Below are 17,911 nucleotides of genomic sequence, written 5' to 3'. Positions count from 1 at the left end.
TCTGACACAGCTACACTTCAGGGCACAGCCATGGAATGCTGTTAAAACATATACTGTGATACTAACCCACACTTGAGGTGCAAGGATTACAGTGTTCCCAGAACCAGCCTGCTCCCCAGCCCACTCAAACCTACACTTGTATCTCTCAAAACAAAGTGTGTTTGTATCACAGCCTGAAGGAAAATGCTCTCTCTCACCTGTTAGTCCTGGGTCTGTCACATACTGAGCCTCCAGTACATCAAAGGCTAGCTGGGACTGAAGAGTGCAAGGTGGTCCTGTTGTGCTATGACTAATGTTACAGATTTTATTTACTGGCAGAAGCCTGCTTGTGAGAAGCTGATTTATGGAATAAAATAACTTTCAATAATCCTGTCATTTGGAGAAGATATTAAGGAAGGAGTAAGCATCATTATTTATACATTAGATTATCTTATCTTAGGAGGGGTTAGAAGAAGAGACAGATTTCACAAATTATGCAAGGACAATGTAATAAAATTCCTGTGTAATATCTGTATAGACATTATGATTACATCTCTTAAAGTGAGGTTACAGGTCAAACTGAAGGCAGAAGATAGATTTTGAAAAGCTGCCTATCTGATGGGTGTGCATCACACAGATTCTGGAATTTCAGTTCCATGTACTCAAAACATTCAGCTTTAAAGCAGGGTAGGTAATCAACTGGGACAGAAGCAGTGCTTACAATGCTAAGAAAGCCAGTGTTTACCTATGCATGTTTATTTTTCTTTCACCAGTCTTCCAGATGAAGATGAGATATTTGCCTTTTAGGATCAGGTGGAAAACTGTATATACATATCAAGAGAAATAAAAATAATAAATTAATAAGCCCGGATAAGGAATATGCCTCACGCTACACTTTGAGACCGTTTTTCACAGGCCACAGAGGACAAATAAACCAGTCAGTCCTAAGGAAGCATGCAGTCAGCTAACAGAAATTATGCAGACAATAACCCAGGAATAAACTTTTAAAGATCACAGAATGGTTTGGGTTGGAAAGGACCTTAAACATCATGTTCTTCCAACCCTCTGCCATGGTCCACAAGTGTCCCACTCTTACTGACTTAAGTGGGAGATCCGTCCTACTGACCTTTTACACCTTTCTCATTCTGACACTCAGGCCACTAGTTCACTTAATGCCAGGTCTGGATTCTGGCACCTTACTGTGTTAAATAATAACTTGTATTAGAAGTATGTCCAGGATGGAGCGGCTCTCATGTGAGGGTTCTGTTCCATGCACTTGAGGTACTAGAATGTAGCTAAAAGCAAAAGCCTGGTCTTAATCCAAACTCATCTGAAAGCCTCTCACTGATACCAGTTGTATTAATCAAATACCGTTTGAATGAGATCACAAAGGTTAGACACTGCAAAGCAGCAAACACCAAAGCATTTTAGAAAGAAGATTTTAATTTTCTGAAGAAACAGGTTTTCTGAAATACAGAATCAGAACATTAAGACTAAGTAAGATTTTTATTTCAATAAAAAACTCAGACGGATGTAGCATCTGCTCAAATATGTACCTCCACATTCTGGTGCATGTTGCTGTAACAAATTTATTAGTCATAGCTCTCGTTATGGACAGATGGTTCCTACAGCAAAAATATAGAAAAATAATTCAGATTCAAGTCTAGAAGACCTGCAGCTTTCATATGCAAAAAAATAAATCCAACTAGTCATAGAAAAGTGGCTGATAAGGATGGAAAACAGGGTTGTGCATCTGAATAGCCATGACTATATACATTCCAAACTCAAGAAATGAGTGATTTTCCTCAGCCTCATAAAAATAGTTTGTCAATGAAAAATACCAATATGTAAGACATTTAATACAATTTATACTTGAATTTAAAGATCTCAGATTATGGAATAATAAGATAAAATCAAATGTAGTGCTTTTTCAAATGTTCTCGTATATACCAATACTCTGTGTATACAGTGTGCATGCATGTACGTGTATACACGCACAGAAAGAAAGAGGTGTATAGAGATTTGCTGAAAAATTCTACAAGATTATCTGATTTCATTGCAGACCACAGCAGACAGACTTCCTGGGATCCTTCTAACACTGGCTTCTCTAAAACCCAATAATGTTGACTGGTATAACCACGTATCTACAACAGGTTTTCACTATTATGAATTTAATTATCAATTTATTTCTCCAATCTAGATTTCATTTTTCTAAGTAGTAAATGCTGCTTTGATAAGATTCTGTACTGTCATGAGAAAATAACTGTGAACATATTGGGGAAAGCCCTGAAAGTATGAATTAATTTTGATAATTAGTAAATAATAAAAATACCAACAAGTTTTAAGCAGCAACAGATTTTAAATGATTATATTCTGACTTATCTTCCTCACCAACAGGCAACTTGAGCAAGAAACTAAAATGGAGAGATTAGATTTCTCTGCCTGCCATCACGGTAACATTTTAAGCCACCAAAGTCACAGCTGGAACTGAAAGAACAGTGTTATCAGTAGAGACCTCCATCCTCGCAGGACATAAATTGCATTGAGACGCCCTGCCAACACTGCCTTGGAAAGGCCTGTGATCTGCGGTGTCTGGTGTATGATGCTTTCGTCGGGTCTTTTCTGAATGTGTTGGATTCTCTGTGGTCCTTGTAGTTGTAGACTGCTCTTGATTTTTCATAGCTCCTTTGTTTTTTGATCTGAAGGTGTTATGCTGCTGTCTTCTGTGTTCAGACCTGGAACCACTCTTTATATTATTTTGATCTGCCTCATTACTGGCACCTTGTGACTTAAGAGATCCATTGAGCCGGATGTTTTGGTGCTGTGGGTTGAATCTTCGTCTCTGGCTAGAAGGCCCATTCTACCAAGAAAGAAATTGATAACTTTTATATTATCTGAGTCTTTCCAACAGGACAAGAAATACAGCAATCAGAGTTACCAAAAATTGCAGAATAAAATCTACAGCATAACTAGGAGAGAGGAAAACACTATACGGTTTCAATTGTTGGTAGAGCTCTCTATTTATAACACTTGAAAACTGAACTGTGAGTAACATGCTACCTCTGAGTAGCCTGGAAATATAGATGGCAGGTTCACTACTGATGCCAAATTAAAATCTGCCATGATTCAAGAGAATACAGAGAAGGGAATGAAATACTGGACATCTCAACAGCAAGCAGCTAAGAAGCATTGAAGAACTTAATGCTGTTTTTTTCCAAAATCACAAAAATACCTCTGCTAGTATTGTGTAAAAACTACAGTAAGCAGGAAGAACAGAAATTCATATGTAAATTAAAGTCAAGTTAAAAATCCACATGGTGGGAGAGATGTTCATTGTGGTACCTTGCTCAGAGGAAGATTTGATCCTTAGTGGGAGTGGCTGAATTGCTTTACTTGCATGACTGCAAAGGCAGCTGATTCCATACATGCACTGACATTATGTAATGCTCCTATGATTCCCTTCAAGCACCTACTTGAGCCTAAAATCCTTACTGGGATAAAATTCAGAGACACTTCAGTGGCAGCTTTACCTAAGCACAACAGTACAAGGACATTCTAAGGTGCTCTTATAATGAAACAGGTACCAGTATACCACAATAGTTGTATTAAAAGCTGTATTCTAAAGCTTCTGAAGTAACATGCTTTTAAAGCTGGCAGGATTCCAGTTTTGAAGCCTATCTAATAATCATGCTTTAACATTTGTCAAGCTTCAGGAATAAATGTTTCTCCATCGTAGCACACAGGGCAATTAGCAAGTATTACGGATGGGTTTTCTTTTTCACTTATTAACTGCTACGAGTCACTTCTGAAAACCAAACAGTGGTCTTTGCTGCTATGGCATTTCTGGTATTTCCACCTTGTGTGTTCACATTGCATTGAAAGTGAAGCTGGAAAATACATACTTCCATATTTTCAAAAATTAGGCATTAAATATACAAACTGCAAGCCAGTATTTGATTTTGTATTAACAACTGTCAATGCTGCCTATTTTCTGATTTTTTAAGAATAATTTGGTTTAGTTCATAACTTGTTTCTTACCTGCTTATTTGCTGGGATTCCTTGGGAAGCAGCTTCTGTAGGATTGGGAGAAAGATGACTTTGTACTTTAGGGCTGGCTGATTTATTATCAGAGTTCTTGGCATTACTAGAGAACTTCCGGGTGTGCGCATTCTGCTTGCCAGTTGTTGCATGCGAGGTCATTGAAGACAGCACCGAACTACATGGTGTTCTTGAGGAATAGTTGTTCTTTGGATGGGAAACTATAAAAAACCCAAGAATTCCATATTATCAGTTAAATATCAACATCTAAACACAAGGCTCTATTCTTACCCTGCTTACAGTTTATTTTGGTAGTACTGTTTCAGCCTTACTTTAAATAATGAAGTAAGCCAGATAACTAGTGTTGGAATTAGGCTCATTCCTCTCAAGGAGGTGGTTAACAAAGGTTCTTCTGAACCATGTATATCTATACAAACTGGAACTGAAAGCAATGTAAGCACCATCAGGAACCAGTATTGCTCACCTCTGCTCTGTACATTCCTGCTTCCCAATTCTTAGTATTTTGAGACTGCCTGTTTTTTTAGCCACTTCCATGTCTGGATGTGAAGCACGTCAAATACTACCTCTCTGCCTTTCCACAAGCTCTTCCAAGCTGCCTGCTTCTGTGCAATGGTCCCTAAGCAGTCTCAAAGAGGACTCTGAGGATACTGAAGTAGGTTCTTGATCTTAATTTGCTGTTCTGATTTTTCTGATTATGGAATTTTCCCATTTCCTTGTGGCACAGATGACAAACCAGAGGCTCACTTCACTGAGACAACTCTCGTTCTATCTAAAAGGTACTTCTATTTTTCCCCTTTTAGTACAGAGAAAAAAAAAAGATGTGGAATAATTTTAGCTACTGACATCATCTGTTAGGTTTTTTGAGGTTCTTACTTACATCAGCATCAGCTATTTCTCCCACTAGGTGTCCTCTTCAGAAAAACAATGCAACAATCTGCACAAAGAACTGAGCTTTCTGTCCTAATTTCAGTGAGGGCAGATGTCACTGAATACTACTCCTGTCTCCTGTCTAAACCAGACTGCTGCACATGGAAACCCACTTAAAAAAACCCAGGTGCTTGTCATAAAAATGTACTTTAACAGAAAAGATGTAAAAAGAAAGGGTACATCCCACCATTGGGCATAGGCCTCATTGTGTGATGCTCCAAACCGAAACATGCTTTGCACCAAGCAGCTCTTATCAAAGACATGCCAACAGCATGAGTTGCTTATCTAAGGTCACAAAGAGCAGATTACAGTTAAATTCTTCAGAAGGCCAGTGCACTATCAGTCATCTGTAAGACTGCACTGCTTCCCTGCAATAGCTGTTCTTTTGACTTTACTGACCTGATTTCAACAGGTCTGCAAACTATGCTTATGTAATGCTTTACTGAAATGAAGTATAAATAATTAACTTGCAGAATTAACTGCAGCTGGAGGTTATTTAGGAAAATAGTTCAGCGAGTTAAAAAAAAAATCATCCATGGCTGTATCAACAGCAGCTGTGGTTATATTACGCAGGATAACCTTGGTAGAATTTTCAATCTCTTAAGCTTCAGGGTATGATATAAGGGTCTATGAAGTGACTGTGAACAATCAGATATATTACTGGGAAGCTTATGCCTTCCTTTGACACATCCTGAGTCACTGGCTTCAATGAGGGACAGGATACGGGGCTAGATGCATCTTCAAAGTGTTCTGCAAAAGTAATACTAACAGTCTAATGAGTTACACTGGTTATGCCTCAAGTCGACAGTTCTGCAGCTGTGCACTCACAGGACCACTGGCAGACTGTGGGATATTCTATCTTTTTTCTATTTCTAGTAACTGCTTGAAAACATTATCTCTCTTCCTGAAACTGTTTTCCTTCCGAGTAATGCCTAGAAATCTCTGACAAAGAGGGCACTGTGCACATGCAGATGGACTGACTGTGCAGCACATGTAAAGTGAGTGTAACATATTGCATTCTGAAAACTTGACTTGCGAATTATCAGCAAGACTGCTGCATCCAGACACACCATTCATGTCAGGCTTGCTGCACACACACACTGGCAGTGCACATGCCGTTATTTCTGCCAGCATTTCCTGAACAGGTATGTGGAACACTATCTTGTGAGAACTTTGGTGGGAGAAATCACCAGCACTTACTCTCTCCACAGAGCTGAATTTGGGTCTTCAGCTGTTCTGTATCACAGGAAAATCGTGCAGACCTGCCCAACTCTTCATCGTATTTCCGTTCACTCACAAAGTGCTGCAAAAATACAGACAAGTTAACAGTGATTTGCATTCTGAGCAAGACTACATGGATGGTATAGAAAACCAATCATAGAATCATAGAATGCTTTGGGCTGGAAAGGACCTTAAAAGATCATCTAGTCCAATCTGCCTGCCATCTCCACAGATACCTTCCACTACACCAAGTTGCTCAAACCCATGTCCAGCCTGGCCTTGAACAGTTCCAGGGATGGGGCAGCCACAACTTCTCTCAGCAACCTGTCCCCATGCCTCACCACCCTCACAATAAAAGGGCTTCCTAATATCTAATCTAAACCTACCCTCTGTCAGCTTAAAGCCATTCCCCCTCATCCTATTCCTACATGCCCTTGTAAGAAGTCCCCTCTAGATTTCTTGTAGGCCCCCTTTAGCTATTGGAAGGCTGCTGTCAGGTCTCCCCTGAGCTTTCTCCAGGCTGAAGCCCAGCTCTCTCAGCCTGTCTCCACAGACGATGTGCTCCAGCCCTCAGATCATCTTCGTGGCCCCCTCCAGACTCGCTTGAGCAGGCCCATGTCCCTCTTGTGTTGGGGGCCCCAAAAGCTGGATGTAGCACTCCAGATTGTGTCTCATAAGGGCAGAGTAGAGGGGCAGGATCATTTCCTTTGATTTGCTGGTCATGCCCCTTTTGATGCAGCCTGGGACATGGTTGGTTTCTGGGCTGCAAGTGCACACTGCCAGGTTATGTTGAGCTTTTTGTCAACCAACACTCCCAAGTACTTCTCAGGGTTGTTCTCAATCCCATCTCCATTCAGCCTGTATTTGTGTTTGGGATTGCCTAAATTCTATCTTAAGCTCACTTCAAGGCTCAGCAATCTCTTGACCCTGCCCAGTACGCAGGATCTCTTTGCAGAACCAAGTATTTTCCCATCCTTACCAAATTACATGTCTCATAGCCCAATGATGGGTGGATCACTCCCACACTTGGGAAGTGGGTCATTTCAATGGAGTATATGTGTTTGATCACTGAAGCTGATGCTAACACATTTACTTGTTAACTGAGTCTGAGAAATGATACACAAACAGCAAAACTCTCCACTGCTACACTTACGAAGGGATAGCTTACATTTCTCTGATAGTGGCTGTACACTGCTCACAGGTGCTATGCTGCTTTAAGAAGCTATGCTTTCCCCATGTAACGTTACTCACTAGTTACCCTTTGGCCCATAGCAGGAATGAACAGCATGGGCATGTCAACATGACAGCTCTTTCTTGGCATTTATGTGAAGAAATACCCAAGCAGAAGTCAATGCCTGACCTTAATTTCAGCCCTGAGTTCAGACAGTTGTGCTTCAGCCATCTGACTGGCTAGGTCTGTCAGTCTCTTCAGCTCCTCAGCTTTCTTCTGCCGAGCAGTCAGGATTTCCACTGCCAAATACCAAGAGTCAATAATTAATGCCAGGAAGGTAAAGTGCACTATAATTCATTACTCTTTGGGCATTAACACTGTACATCACAAGTGAGATGAAAATACACATCTCTGATCTCTGACTTCAACTGGACTTCCAATATGCTGCTTGCACAGATTAAGTCAATCAGCATATTTAACTGAACTGCCGGATGGTAAAAAAAGATCTGGAAATGGGATAGTTCTCAGAAAATCAAAGTAAAACCAATCTTTCAACGTTTAGACAAACAGGGCAGAGACACGTTGTTTTGAGATTTGCAGTGCTTTATTTTTAAGCATGAGATCAAGGAGCCTTCCATGGAGACATGGAAAGCAGCATTACCTTGAGTCAACAGCCTGTTTCTGAAGACACGCTGTATTTATTTACACAGGGGCACTTCAGTTCCTCTGAAAAAAGTCTGCTCATATATAGCTGACTTGAAAATCACCTGCATTGCAATTTTGCTTTTAAGTACAGAGTATACACAGTTGCTGTTTCAACAGCAAAGCAGTATTGCAAAGGCCAACAGTCTCTATGAAAAATACTAAATATTCACTACTTCCTATCCTGTGTATTTTGTATAAGGAAAGGGTGAATAGTTGCGTTCTTTAGGAAAAGATAAATCACAAACCACAAAGCAACAGTCTACTTACATGCAGGATAATATGACATTACAATTTTTGTGGAAAATTTAATATATGCAAACTCTTATTACCTACATGGTGACTTAATGTAAAAGCAACAACTGATTTTTTTGAAGGCTGCTGGGATCAGTACTTATGGCAGAGAGAAAAGACAGCATCTAAAGGTAAAATAATAACAAACAGTCTTTTGTCTAGAGCTTACGCCTATAGCCAGGGTAAGTGGTAGTTGTTGTAAACTACCCTGAGACCACAGACTCCGTTACAGCTGTGGAGACCCTGGATTCTTTGCCTTCTTTTGCCACAGATTTCCAGAGCAGACTTAGAAAGTCACCTTACTAGCTCATACTTCATAATGCCATTTTTTTAGGTGAGAAATAATGATATTTCAGAGAGAGTTTGTTTCTCAACCTATTAGCATTTACTTAATCACCTTCTTTTGAAAGTATCATAGAATCATTAATAGTTTGGGTTGGAAGGGATCTTCAGAGGTCACGTAGTCCAACCCCTCTGCAATAACCAGGGACATATTCCAACTAGATAATGTTGCTCAGAACCACATCCAGCCTGGCCTTGAATGTTTCCTGGGATGGGACATCTACCACCTCTATGGGCAACCTATTCTAGTGCAGGCACAGGGAGACAAAGCTGTGGCTGTACAGCTGTGTGCGAGCAACCAAACCGTACGATAGAGAAGCGTGTGTCTCACAAGGCAGGGAAGGCAGAGGGTGGCTATAGTTCCTTTAGCCCTGTTGATAAATCTGTCCCTATGTTGTTACTTATGCTACCAACAGGTGTGTATCTATGTCTCTAGCTGATCCTTTAATTTCATTTTGTGGAATACAGTCTACAAGTCTGAGAAACTTTTATCAGATTAAAAGAACAGTTTATTGTTAGCTGTTTTCCCCTGTTCATTAATTTTGCTTTATTGCTTATTTTAGATAATGCTAATATTGTTTCCCCCCAAGGTCAGCATCCCCTTTGCTGAAGTGACTGCCCAAACCATACCATGTCATTTCATACTGGCACTTATCTCCACATGAGATGTCAGTCAAATACCCATTTTCTAAAAAACCCTGAAATTATCATGTTTGGAATTTTCCTAGCATTGACAGTAAGAATAATATTACCCACTGTAAAACAGTCCTCCAGTGCAGCAAAGAGATGTGAAAATAAACAATAATGTAAATCTCAGTTAGCATATTACAGTCCTAAAACAACTTTCTGCCTAAGGTTGTGAAGGCACTTTATAAGCCTACAAATCTTGAGACAGCAGAAACTACACTGTTAGACAGGTACAGGGGCCATCCAGTGTCACATGTGGAGTTGGCATGAAAGCAGGGAAACAGAACCTGCCATGTGCAAACACAGCACTTCACATGCCTGATTCTAGATACAAATTAGGTTTACTTTCCACAAAAACTACTATTATACCTGGCCAAAATTAATGAAGGGGCTCTAGGATACCATCAGCCCAGGTCAGTGGATTTCCAGAGCGTGTTTGTTCATGCAGTTAGGGATTAAATTCATGTCTGCTGATATTAATGGGAATTTTACCACTGGTTTTCCTGGGAGTGAGCAGATGCTCTGTAGCTGATTACGGCTATCTGTTCTCTGCACATAACCAAAATGCTGCTGGTATATTTCCATCCACGACTTCTCCCGAGAATAACAGAGACCTCTAAATCCACATCTATTTATTGTTAGTACTAGAAAAGTTAGAATACAAAATTCCAAACTGAAACTATTGGCAATCTTGTACCATTTAGCTTCCACACATACACAATTGCAAGACACTTGCCTAGCAATGGCAGATTTAGATGTTTTTTAAATAAATATTTAACTAGTATACATTTGTGAGCTAAGTGAGAGGTCTAAATGCAAATGAAGCATTCAAGAATGTTACATGTATTTTTCATCCTCCTTGGAAGGGCCTTAAATTCACAAAACAATAAAAGGATTGTATGCATACACATCAGTGATATTTTCATCTGCCAGGCAAGGTATCATTCTAATAATACTTCAGTTAGTCTTTGGTTTCTTGCTTAGTACTCTCTATTGAAACACATCCCCTGGATTACTGGGCCACAAATACCATGTCTCAGATGGAGCGTAAGCCAAATCTTGTGGTATTCTGACACATGGCTCATCTTGCCTTTTCTTTCTTTTTTCCTCCCACAAACCAAAATATATCTTACCTGTGCAAAAATCAGAGACGAGGAAAGCCAAGAATCAGATCAACTCCCACAGACAGTTAAGAAAACAGGCTCCAGTAAACATCTGGGGGTTTAATTTTTATTTGTTGTTCTAATACATATGCTTGATGACTATCCCTTAAAGCTATGCAAGGTCACACAGTAACTTACTCTCTAGTAGGTTTCAGTATTCTAACTCATATATCTAATATAAGGAAACAAACAGTGATTAAGACATAGAAACAAAGTAATTGACAAACAATAGGAAAAAAAGGAGCAGTCAATAATAATAAATAATTTAAATCTAACTTCAGATGAACCTTTGATTTATCTTAATTTCATAATCCTGAAATTTTGATGCACAATCCTTATATGAAAGACACTGGAAAGCTGCTAACCAAACTTACAGACTGTGCAATTTTCTGCCAAACAAAACAAATGTTTCCATGACTATACCAAAAGTTCCCTGTGTATATTTTTACTTACTGGCTTCTTCTTTAACTTTATCAATTTCTGCCATTAATGACACTTCTTTGTCTACGATGCTAGAAAATGAAAAAAAAAAAAGAAAAAAACCCATAATTTAATCCATGCTAGAACTCCATCAGTATCAAAAGACATAACTACACAAAGTCTTCAGACCTTAGTTATGGGCAGTTTTGAAGTTAATATGACTTAATGAAAACTGAAGAAACAGCTAGGCAAGCTGGCTACAAGAAATTAGTGATCATCAGTGTATGCTGATTTACATAACCATCTCACTGGCCTCTCCATGTGTCTGCTCTGATGTGGAAGTCACTTGGCTTTACCTGGGCACAGCAGTTCTCAAATGACTAAACAGCCTGTTTCCTAATTAAGCTAGATATTCCATTGCAGAATATCCACCCAGGTTTATCCATCTTAACTCGTGGCACAATATTAAGAACAAAACAAAGTGAGAGCTGTGTGGAAGGAAGTTCTTCTCTTCCTTAAACAGAGATATTCTTGCAAAATATGACAAGGTAACAAGAAAATTGTGATGCAAATAAGCATTAATATGGCTCCATAATGGAGATCAGTTTTCATGCCCCCACCCGCAATTCTCTCCAGGACTGGGAAGGTGAGGTTCCACTTTTACCTGGCTTTCCCCAAGGTCTCTTGTGACTCTCCTTTCACAAATGTCTAGTGTGCAAGCACTGATAGTGCTTTTAAGCTATCAAAGTATTAAGTGATCAGTTGGGTCTACTGAGAGCAGACAGCAGGTCTGGTAAACTGTTCACATCATCAACCCAGAGACATTGTTCAATGAAACAGCACCACTGTAGAATGCGCTCCAGTGGAGAGTGCTCTGGTGTGCCACTCCATTTTCCCCTCACTGGGTTATTCTTAGTCATGTTCACGTTTAATAAACACCACCAATGCTAATGTTTATGTTTGCATAAGTGAGTAAACTCAGGCAGCTGGGGGAAAATCGCAAAAAGTAGGTCAAATATCAGGAGTAAATGCCAGGCACACACTCAAGGGAAGAGTGGAGTTCTCAACCCTTGCACTAAAATAATCCTTAAACATAAGCTTTTGTACCCAGTGAAGACACTGAGTTGTATTTGAACTAGCTTTCATCAGAAGGAAGACATTACAGAAAACTCAAGAACAAAACATTTGTCCAGAATGTCCTTAGGAAAGAAAGAAGGATCCTATAGAGTTCAGTGTGCAGAAATCAAAGATAGAAGACTTACAGAAGGGAGAAGGACTGATGGGTTAACTAAACCAGGGAAAGATTAGGGAGCCTGCAGTGTGGCAAACACATGGCAGCTGACTTAACCAGAAATTAACCAGCCAGAATATCTTTGAGTGCCATGCAATTTTCCTTGAAATCTTCCCAGAAATTAACCAAGCTCGTACAGGAGGTTTGCAACAGAAGTTCTGCAAAGTTTTACCCTTGGGTTTTACCAATCAACCATGACACTTGGAGGAGGAGAGGCTACTACCTTTACCTTGCCTCCCAATAGCCAACAAGAGGGACAGAAGCAGGTTGGGCGATGGCAAAGCATGCAGCAATACAATAAAACCGAGCATAGCACATTTTTCTGTTTCATACATATAAACAACACTAAAACCATTGTTTTGGACTGCCTGATCAATTTAGTTTGACCTACGCACCAGAGGAAATAAACCATCAGGGTTTTCTATCGTAGAGCAAACCAGTTAAGGACTGAAAGGACACACTTGTCCCAGTTGGCCCTCAATATTCTCCAGGTATAGGCATTAAGCTTGGACTCCAAACAGGCAGGTGATGATTCCATCTTGCTAATCTAAATACCAATAGCTTTTCAGAATTAATCTGTTTTCAATTAGCTTTTGTAACTACATTATATAATAAAGTTTCTTGGTTTTCACAGCAGGTGGCTGAAATGAGTCTTTTAAGTTCTCACCCGTTTCTACCCTCTACACAAATACAAGATTTTAATGGTCTTTAGTACTTTCTCCTAAATTTAGAGAGTCTACGTGTTTTCTCCTTAACCATCTTTGTCACAAAAGCACCTCCCTAGTGTACTACACAGGTTATATAAGCATAAACTTCTGGCTGGAAAACTACACAAGCAGCCAGTTCACAACAGCAGAGCTCATCAGTACTGTATTTTGTCCCAGTTCATTCCACAGCTGCTCTCTGCCCACTCCAACAACAGACCCTTGCTAAACTGCATGGCCCCTAATATCTTATTTTGATGCCAAATAAAGGCACTTTTAACACCAGAATGAGAATGATAACACATCAGTCCTGTATTTATCATATTTTATATCTCATCTGTTACTAGACAGTTTTCCACTCCTAAGGTTTTTGTGTGGTCTCTGATGAACATTCCAGGAAAGCATTTGGATGTTGTAGTAGTAGATGCCAGGACTCCGATGAATTTGAAGAACAAGCACCTGAGTACTTTGCTTGTAGATACAAACTAACTGGGAAAACTGAAGAATAAAACAAGAGGAGTATTTGGTGCCTTTGTCAACATAATACTAGTTTCTTTAACAGACAGGTCTTCATGAGGTTGCCCTTCCCTGAAGACCATGCAGCTGTACTAACTTATACCAGCTGAAAAAATTAACTCCCTCTAAACAAAAGGAAAGAAACACACTCATTCCTCATCTGGAAGTGTATAGGCACATTTCTCAGCCTGGAAATCAAGAACTACTATCACAGAATAATGGGGTAAGTTAATATTTCTTTAGAAATGTCATAGGCCAACTAGCATGAGGAAATGCTGTTCTCTTCTTAGTTTGCTTAAGGGTCAATTATTTAGGAAATGGAGTAGGAATAAATTTGATTACTTTCTAGTCACATAAGAGAACTTCAGTGCAAAACTGATCAACTCTTCATCAGGAACTTGGCAAAGTTAGGAACAAATGAAAGTAACAAAGCAAGCTAGAAAACTGGATAAAAAAAGGGCAAAAGATAAAACAAAGAGAAAACTAAATGCTAACAGATATACGAGAAAGGACAAGAACACTATGGAAAAATCAACAATTCAAATCTTATCTCTAGCTCCTGCTAAGATCTTACTGCTTTCACTTGAAGCTCAGAGAGCCACTTAAGCTGAACAGCTTCTTAATTCATGAGAAGTTTAACTGGTTTTAATGTATTTTCTGGAATAATGCCCTACTCAGGCTCAGTAGGTTGATTATGATCAGATCATAGTGTTCATCATTGACTATCATTGAAAATCACTCAAAGCTTGGCTCAGCAATGCCTCCTGGAAATGCATTTTGTTTCTTAGTGTCCACTTGATACCAACATGTTACACCAAGCTGGTACACTCCAGTGCACAGCCTGCAGCCACTGCTGTGCTGTGGAGAAGAACTGGATACTGGATGATGCTATTAGAACTTTCTGCACTCACATATCACCAGATTCGAACTCTAGCAGAGCAAGGAACAGAGTACATTTCAGATCTAAAGACACCTCAAGGCAAACATTCTGCTAATTCCTTCCTCTCTAGTTACGTTGTTTCTCTTGGGTCTTCTACAGATGGTAGGAGCCAGGGTTAAGATCACAAAGATGCTTCTTTAGCTGAGGTTCTGCAGAGGTCATAGCGCTGTCATTTTCTCTGAGTATTCTTAGCACTAACATTCTATCAGGCTTCAGCTGTCTCTTCTCCTTCCCAATATCAGCACTTGAGTATATTCCATAATACCATTTGAGACTCCTGTGACAACTGCAGAACTTGGTTCCACCACTTCCCTCTCTGCATGTACCTGAATCCACGCCCTCATCATCAGTCTGTAGGATTCCTTGCTGTACTGTATTTGTCAGTTCTGCTACAGATGTTCAGGTTTTTATCTATAATACACATTTACAATACACACTGGAGCAAATGCCGGGACTCAAATCCCATCTCCCATTGACCAGGCTCAAGGACAGATCTGAATCAAGCAAGTCTTATAATCCATGACCAATGGTTAAGCCAGAAAAGAAATACCTCTTTCTTTTCTGTTTGCCTTTGCCACACCCCTCTTCTGAAAGAACTGATTCTGTTCTTCTCTCACCCCTCACTTTTTCAGGATCAGGACTCGGGCACCAAGCTCAAGCTATCAGCATCGTATCATTGTTCATCGCAGGTGAGTATCTGTAGTTTGCAGCACAGGATTCAGCACTGTTTGATTTTAATAACCAGATGAAATTTTGAGATGTGGTTCAGGAAGGAGACAATTTTGTTGAAGGAACACAGCAAGGCAGAGGCTTAATATAGACAACATGTAAATGGCACCAGGGAACAGCCAGTGCTCGTGCTGTAGAGATACGAGATGCAGCAGTAGAGATAGCAGCTCTTGAGAATTCATTTTGCTGAACTGATTCTGAAGACAAGAGTGTAAGTGTCGTATTCCTGGTCAAATGGACAGTACTCGTGCCTTGGACTTACGCAGGCTGGCAGAATTCACACTAGCATACAATGGCAAAAGAGCTGCAAATGCCAAACTGCAGTGAGCTGCCAGCACAGCAATGACAGGGGTAAATTATGCTGACAGCTGCCTCGTTTCACACTCAGAACAAATTCTGAATTTGTTCTGACATTACTGGTAACCAATTAATCTTCCTCTAGTTTACTGCATGAAATTTGGTGCTTGCACAGTGAAAAAGAAATTTTCAGTCAGCTGCAATACCTCAAAATCCCACTAAAATGATTAAAGTTATTAGTGCCTCTTCAGAAAAGCTGCTTCGATTGCCAGGCTGGCTGAATTATAGCTTTACTGATGAGAGTCACAAGGGTTCCAGATGACCAGAATCTTTTTTCCTTCTGATAATGATAAACCTATTGCGTCTGGAAAGATGGGGAAAGAAAGAGACCAAGCTGACATGGAGGCACACATGCTGACACAAATCACAAAGGTAAGCCACGGCTGCACGGCACAGAAGTTATTGTTAAGAGTGTAATTCAAATGAGTCCTTTCAAAACCCTTTTAAACTCCCCAGAATGCCAATTTTCTCCTTGAGGTGTTTAATAAGATTTGCTCTGCCCTGAACCAGCTTTATCTATCAGTGGAAATCAATGTTGGAGACTGAGGAAGACACAGTCAGCAGTGAGGTGTGGCGTTCTGAACAACTGCAGTAGGGCTTTTCATCTGGTAGGGGAAAAGAGCTTTTATTTTTCATGGTCACCTTCGGGGGTCTGCTTCAGCAGGTGAGACACCAGAACACTGAGGTACAATTCAAGTCCTTTTTTTCATTAGGGACTTATTTGTGGGACACAGCCAGAGTCTGCCAGCTTAAGCTTCAAAACAAACCAACCCCCAAACCACACACTATTCTCCAGCAACTTTTTCTGTTAGTGGGCTTTGGAACAGACCCCAGTAGCTCCTTAAAGTTGTGCTAGTTAACAACCTGCTGCCAAACTTAAGCAAGTTTGAGGGATGTCAGTAGTTACTGTCGCTGCTCTATCTGAACTGAGATTACATACAAATTCATGGGATAGTCCTGACAAGATCAGTGTTGGTCTTTTAAGTATTACGCCTTATTTCCTGTACACATTTCCCTTCTAGCGTGAACATATTTGACCCAAAGGTGGAGTGAAAAGACAACTGATAAGAACCACTAAACCGTGTACTTCACAACAAATCACCCACCTGAATCCAAAACACCAGAACTCTGTTGGACTTTAAACATAAGGAGCTATAATGATGTGCTGAGAACGTAAGTATAAAGCCCAATAACCTGTAATGGGTGACTACAAGTTTTATAGGATTAAAAAGGATTTATAGGATAGTATAGGATTACAGAACAGCTGTGCTATATTGTAACTGGAGAAATGATACTTCAGGTTTTCCTTATATTAATAAACCTGTAGGAATAGCAATTGTTACATTACATATTTTGCAATGTTTCAGGAAATTATATTCTTCCAGTATTAGCTCAACGGTATTTTAATGTTCATGGTGCTTGAAAATAGTTATTTGATCACTGTATTAGCACACGCAGGATGTTTACACAGCAAACCAGATTACATGAATTTTCATTCTGACCACAAATACAGTCTGACAATAAGGAGACAAACAAAAGACAGAATAAATCAATTTCACTGAAATCCTTCCCTCTGCAGTGTACCATCTGGTAGAAGTAAAAATACTGAAAGGCTTTCAGTTATTCAAGTGATTTTGTGTTATTCTTTATGTACCTTCACTAATGTTCTGTTTAGCAGAGAGCTAGCACAGTGGGGCCTGGCAAAGCCATCGTAATGGAAGGTTTCTTTGCATTTTTAAGATCTCTTTACAAACAGTTAGAAGTTTATTGCCTGATCATAAATACTTGTTTAAGCTGAAAACTGACATGGACAACCTTTTCCTGAAAGAATGCTTCCAAATTTTATTTATTTAGAAATGAAGGCATCGCACCTCTGGATTTGGCAGTTTCAACAACTGAGTGCGAGTTGCACCATGGCTCAATAGCATCCTGCGCATTTTGACACAAATTTGTATAAGTATTTATTTCCTATCTGACCCTCAGTTCTGATACAACTACTGCAGTACCAGAATATCTTACTGGTTTTATATACTTTAGCCCAAATACACTCTGGCAAGGCAGAAGGCTGTGGTCCTTTTTGGGCTTCTGCTATAGAGGAGAGGTAACTTTCCCAAAAGCACCCTGGAAAGTAGCCACAAAGAAAGTAAGAGTCTGGCTCTTTGGGCTAACACCTGTTGAAATTTGTTGAGACTGTTACTCCCTACATATGTTTAATAAGTTAGATTTCTCCTTAGTCCGATGAGATCAAAAAGGATATATTCACTTTACATCCACAATGACATGCATGAAAAGCAACAATCTACCTGCAGGACCCCAAAAACGACATGTGCTTGTGTTTTACTGAGGATAGCAAATACCTACGAATGACTGGGAGGAAAGAGAGAGACATGAAGCCACGAAGTATGAACA

At 39.8% G+C, this 17,911-nt stretch overlaps 1 protein-coding gene across 3 annotated transcripts in view; it reads right to left on the bottom strand.

Annotated features, from left to right (window-relative positions):
* Positions 1–1,401: 1,401 nt before the first annotated feature.
* The window catches only part of SPATS2L (spermatogenesis associated serine rich 2 like), an 83,830-nt gene continuing 67,320 nt past the window's right edge, over positions 1,402–17,911 (bottom strand). For all 3 annotated transcript variants that reach the window (XM_057419966.1, XM_057419965.1, XM_057419967.1), the window contains 5 exons: positions 10,999–11,057; positions 7,547–7,656; positions 6,166–6,268; positions 4,018–4,238; positions 1,402–2,839 (listed from right to left, as the gene is read on the bottom strand). In XM_057419966.1, coding sequence (XP_057275949.1) covers positions 2,441–2,839; positions 4,018–4,238; positions 6,166–6,268; positions 7,547–7,656; positions 10,999–11,057 — 892 coding nt within the window. In that variant the 3' untranslated portion in view covers positions 1,402–2,440. The remainder of the gene's footprint in view (positions 2,840–4,017; positions 4,239–6,165; positions 6,269–7,546; positions 7,657–10,998; positions 11,058–17,911) is intronic.

Source organism: Pezoporus wallicus, unplaced genomic scaffold, assembly GCF_028554395.1.
Source record: "Pezoporus wallicus isolate ANWC-B61680 ecotype Strahan unplaced genomic scaffold, APGP_CSIRO_Pwel_v1 contig_4710, whole genome shotgun sequence".
In the NCBI taxonomy this organism is placed as follows: Eukaryota; Metazoa; Chordata; class Aves; order Psittaciformes; family Psittacidae; genus Pezoporus; species Pezoporus wallicus.
This window is presented reverse-complemented; position numbering and strand designations above follow the sequence as displayed.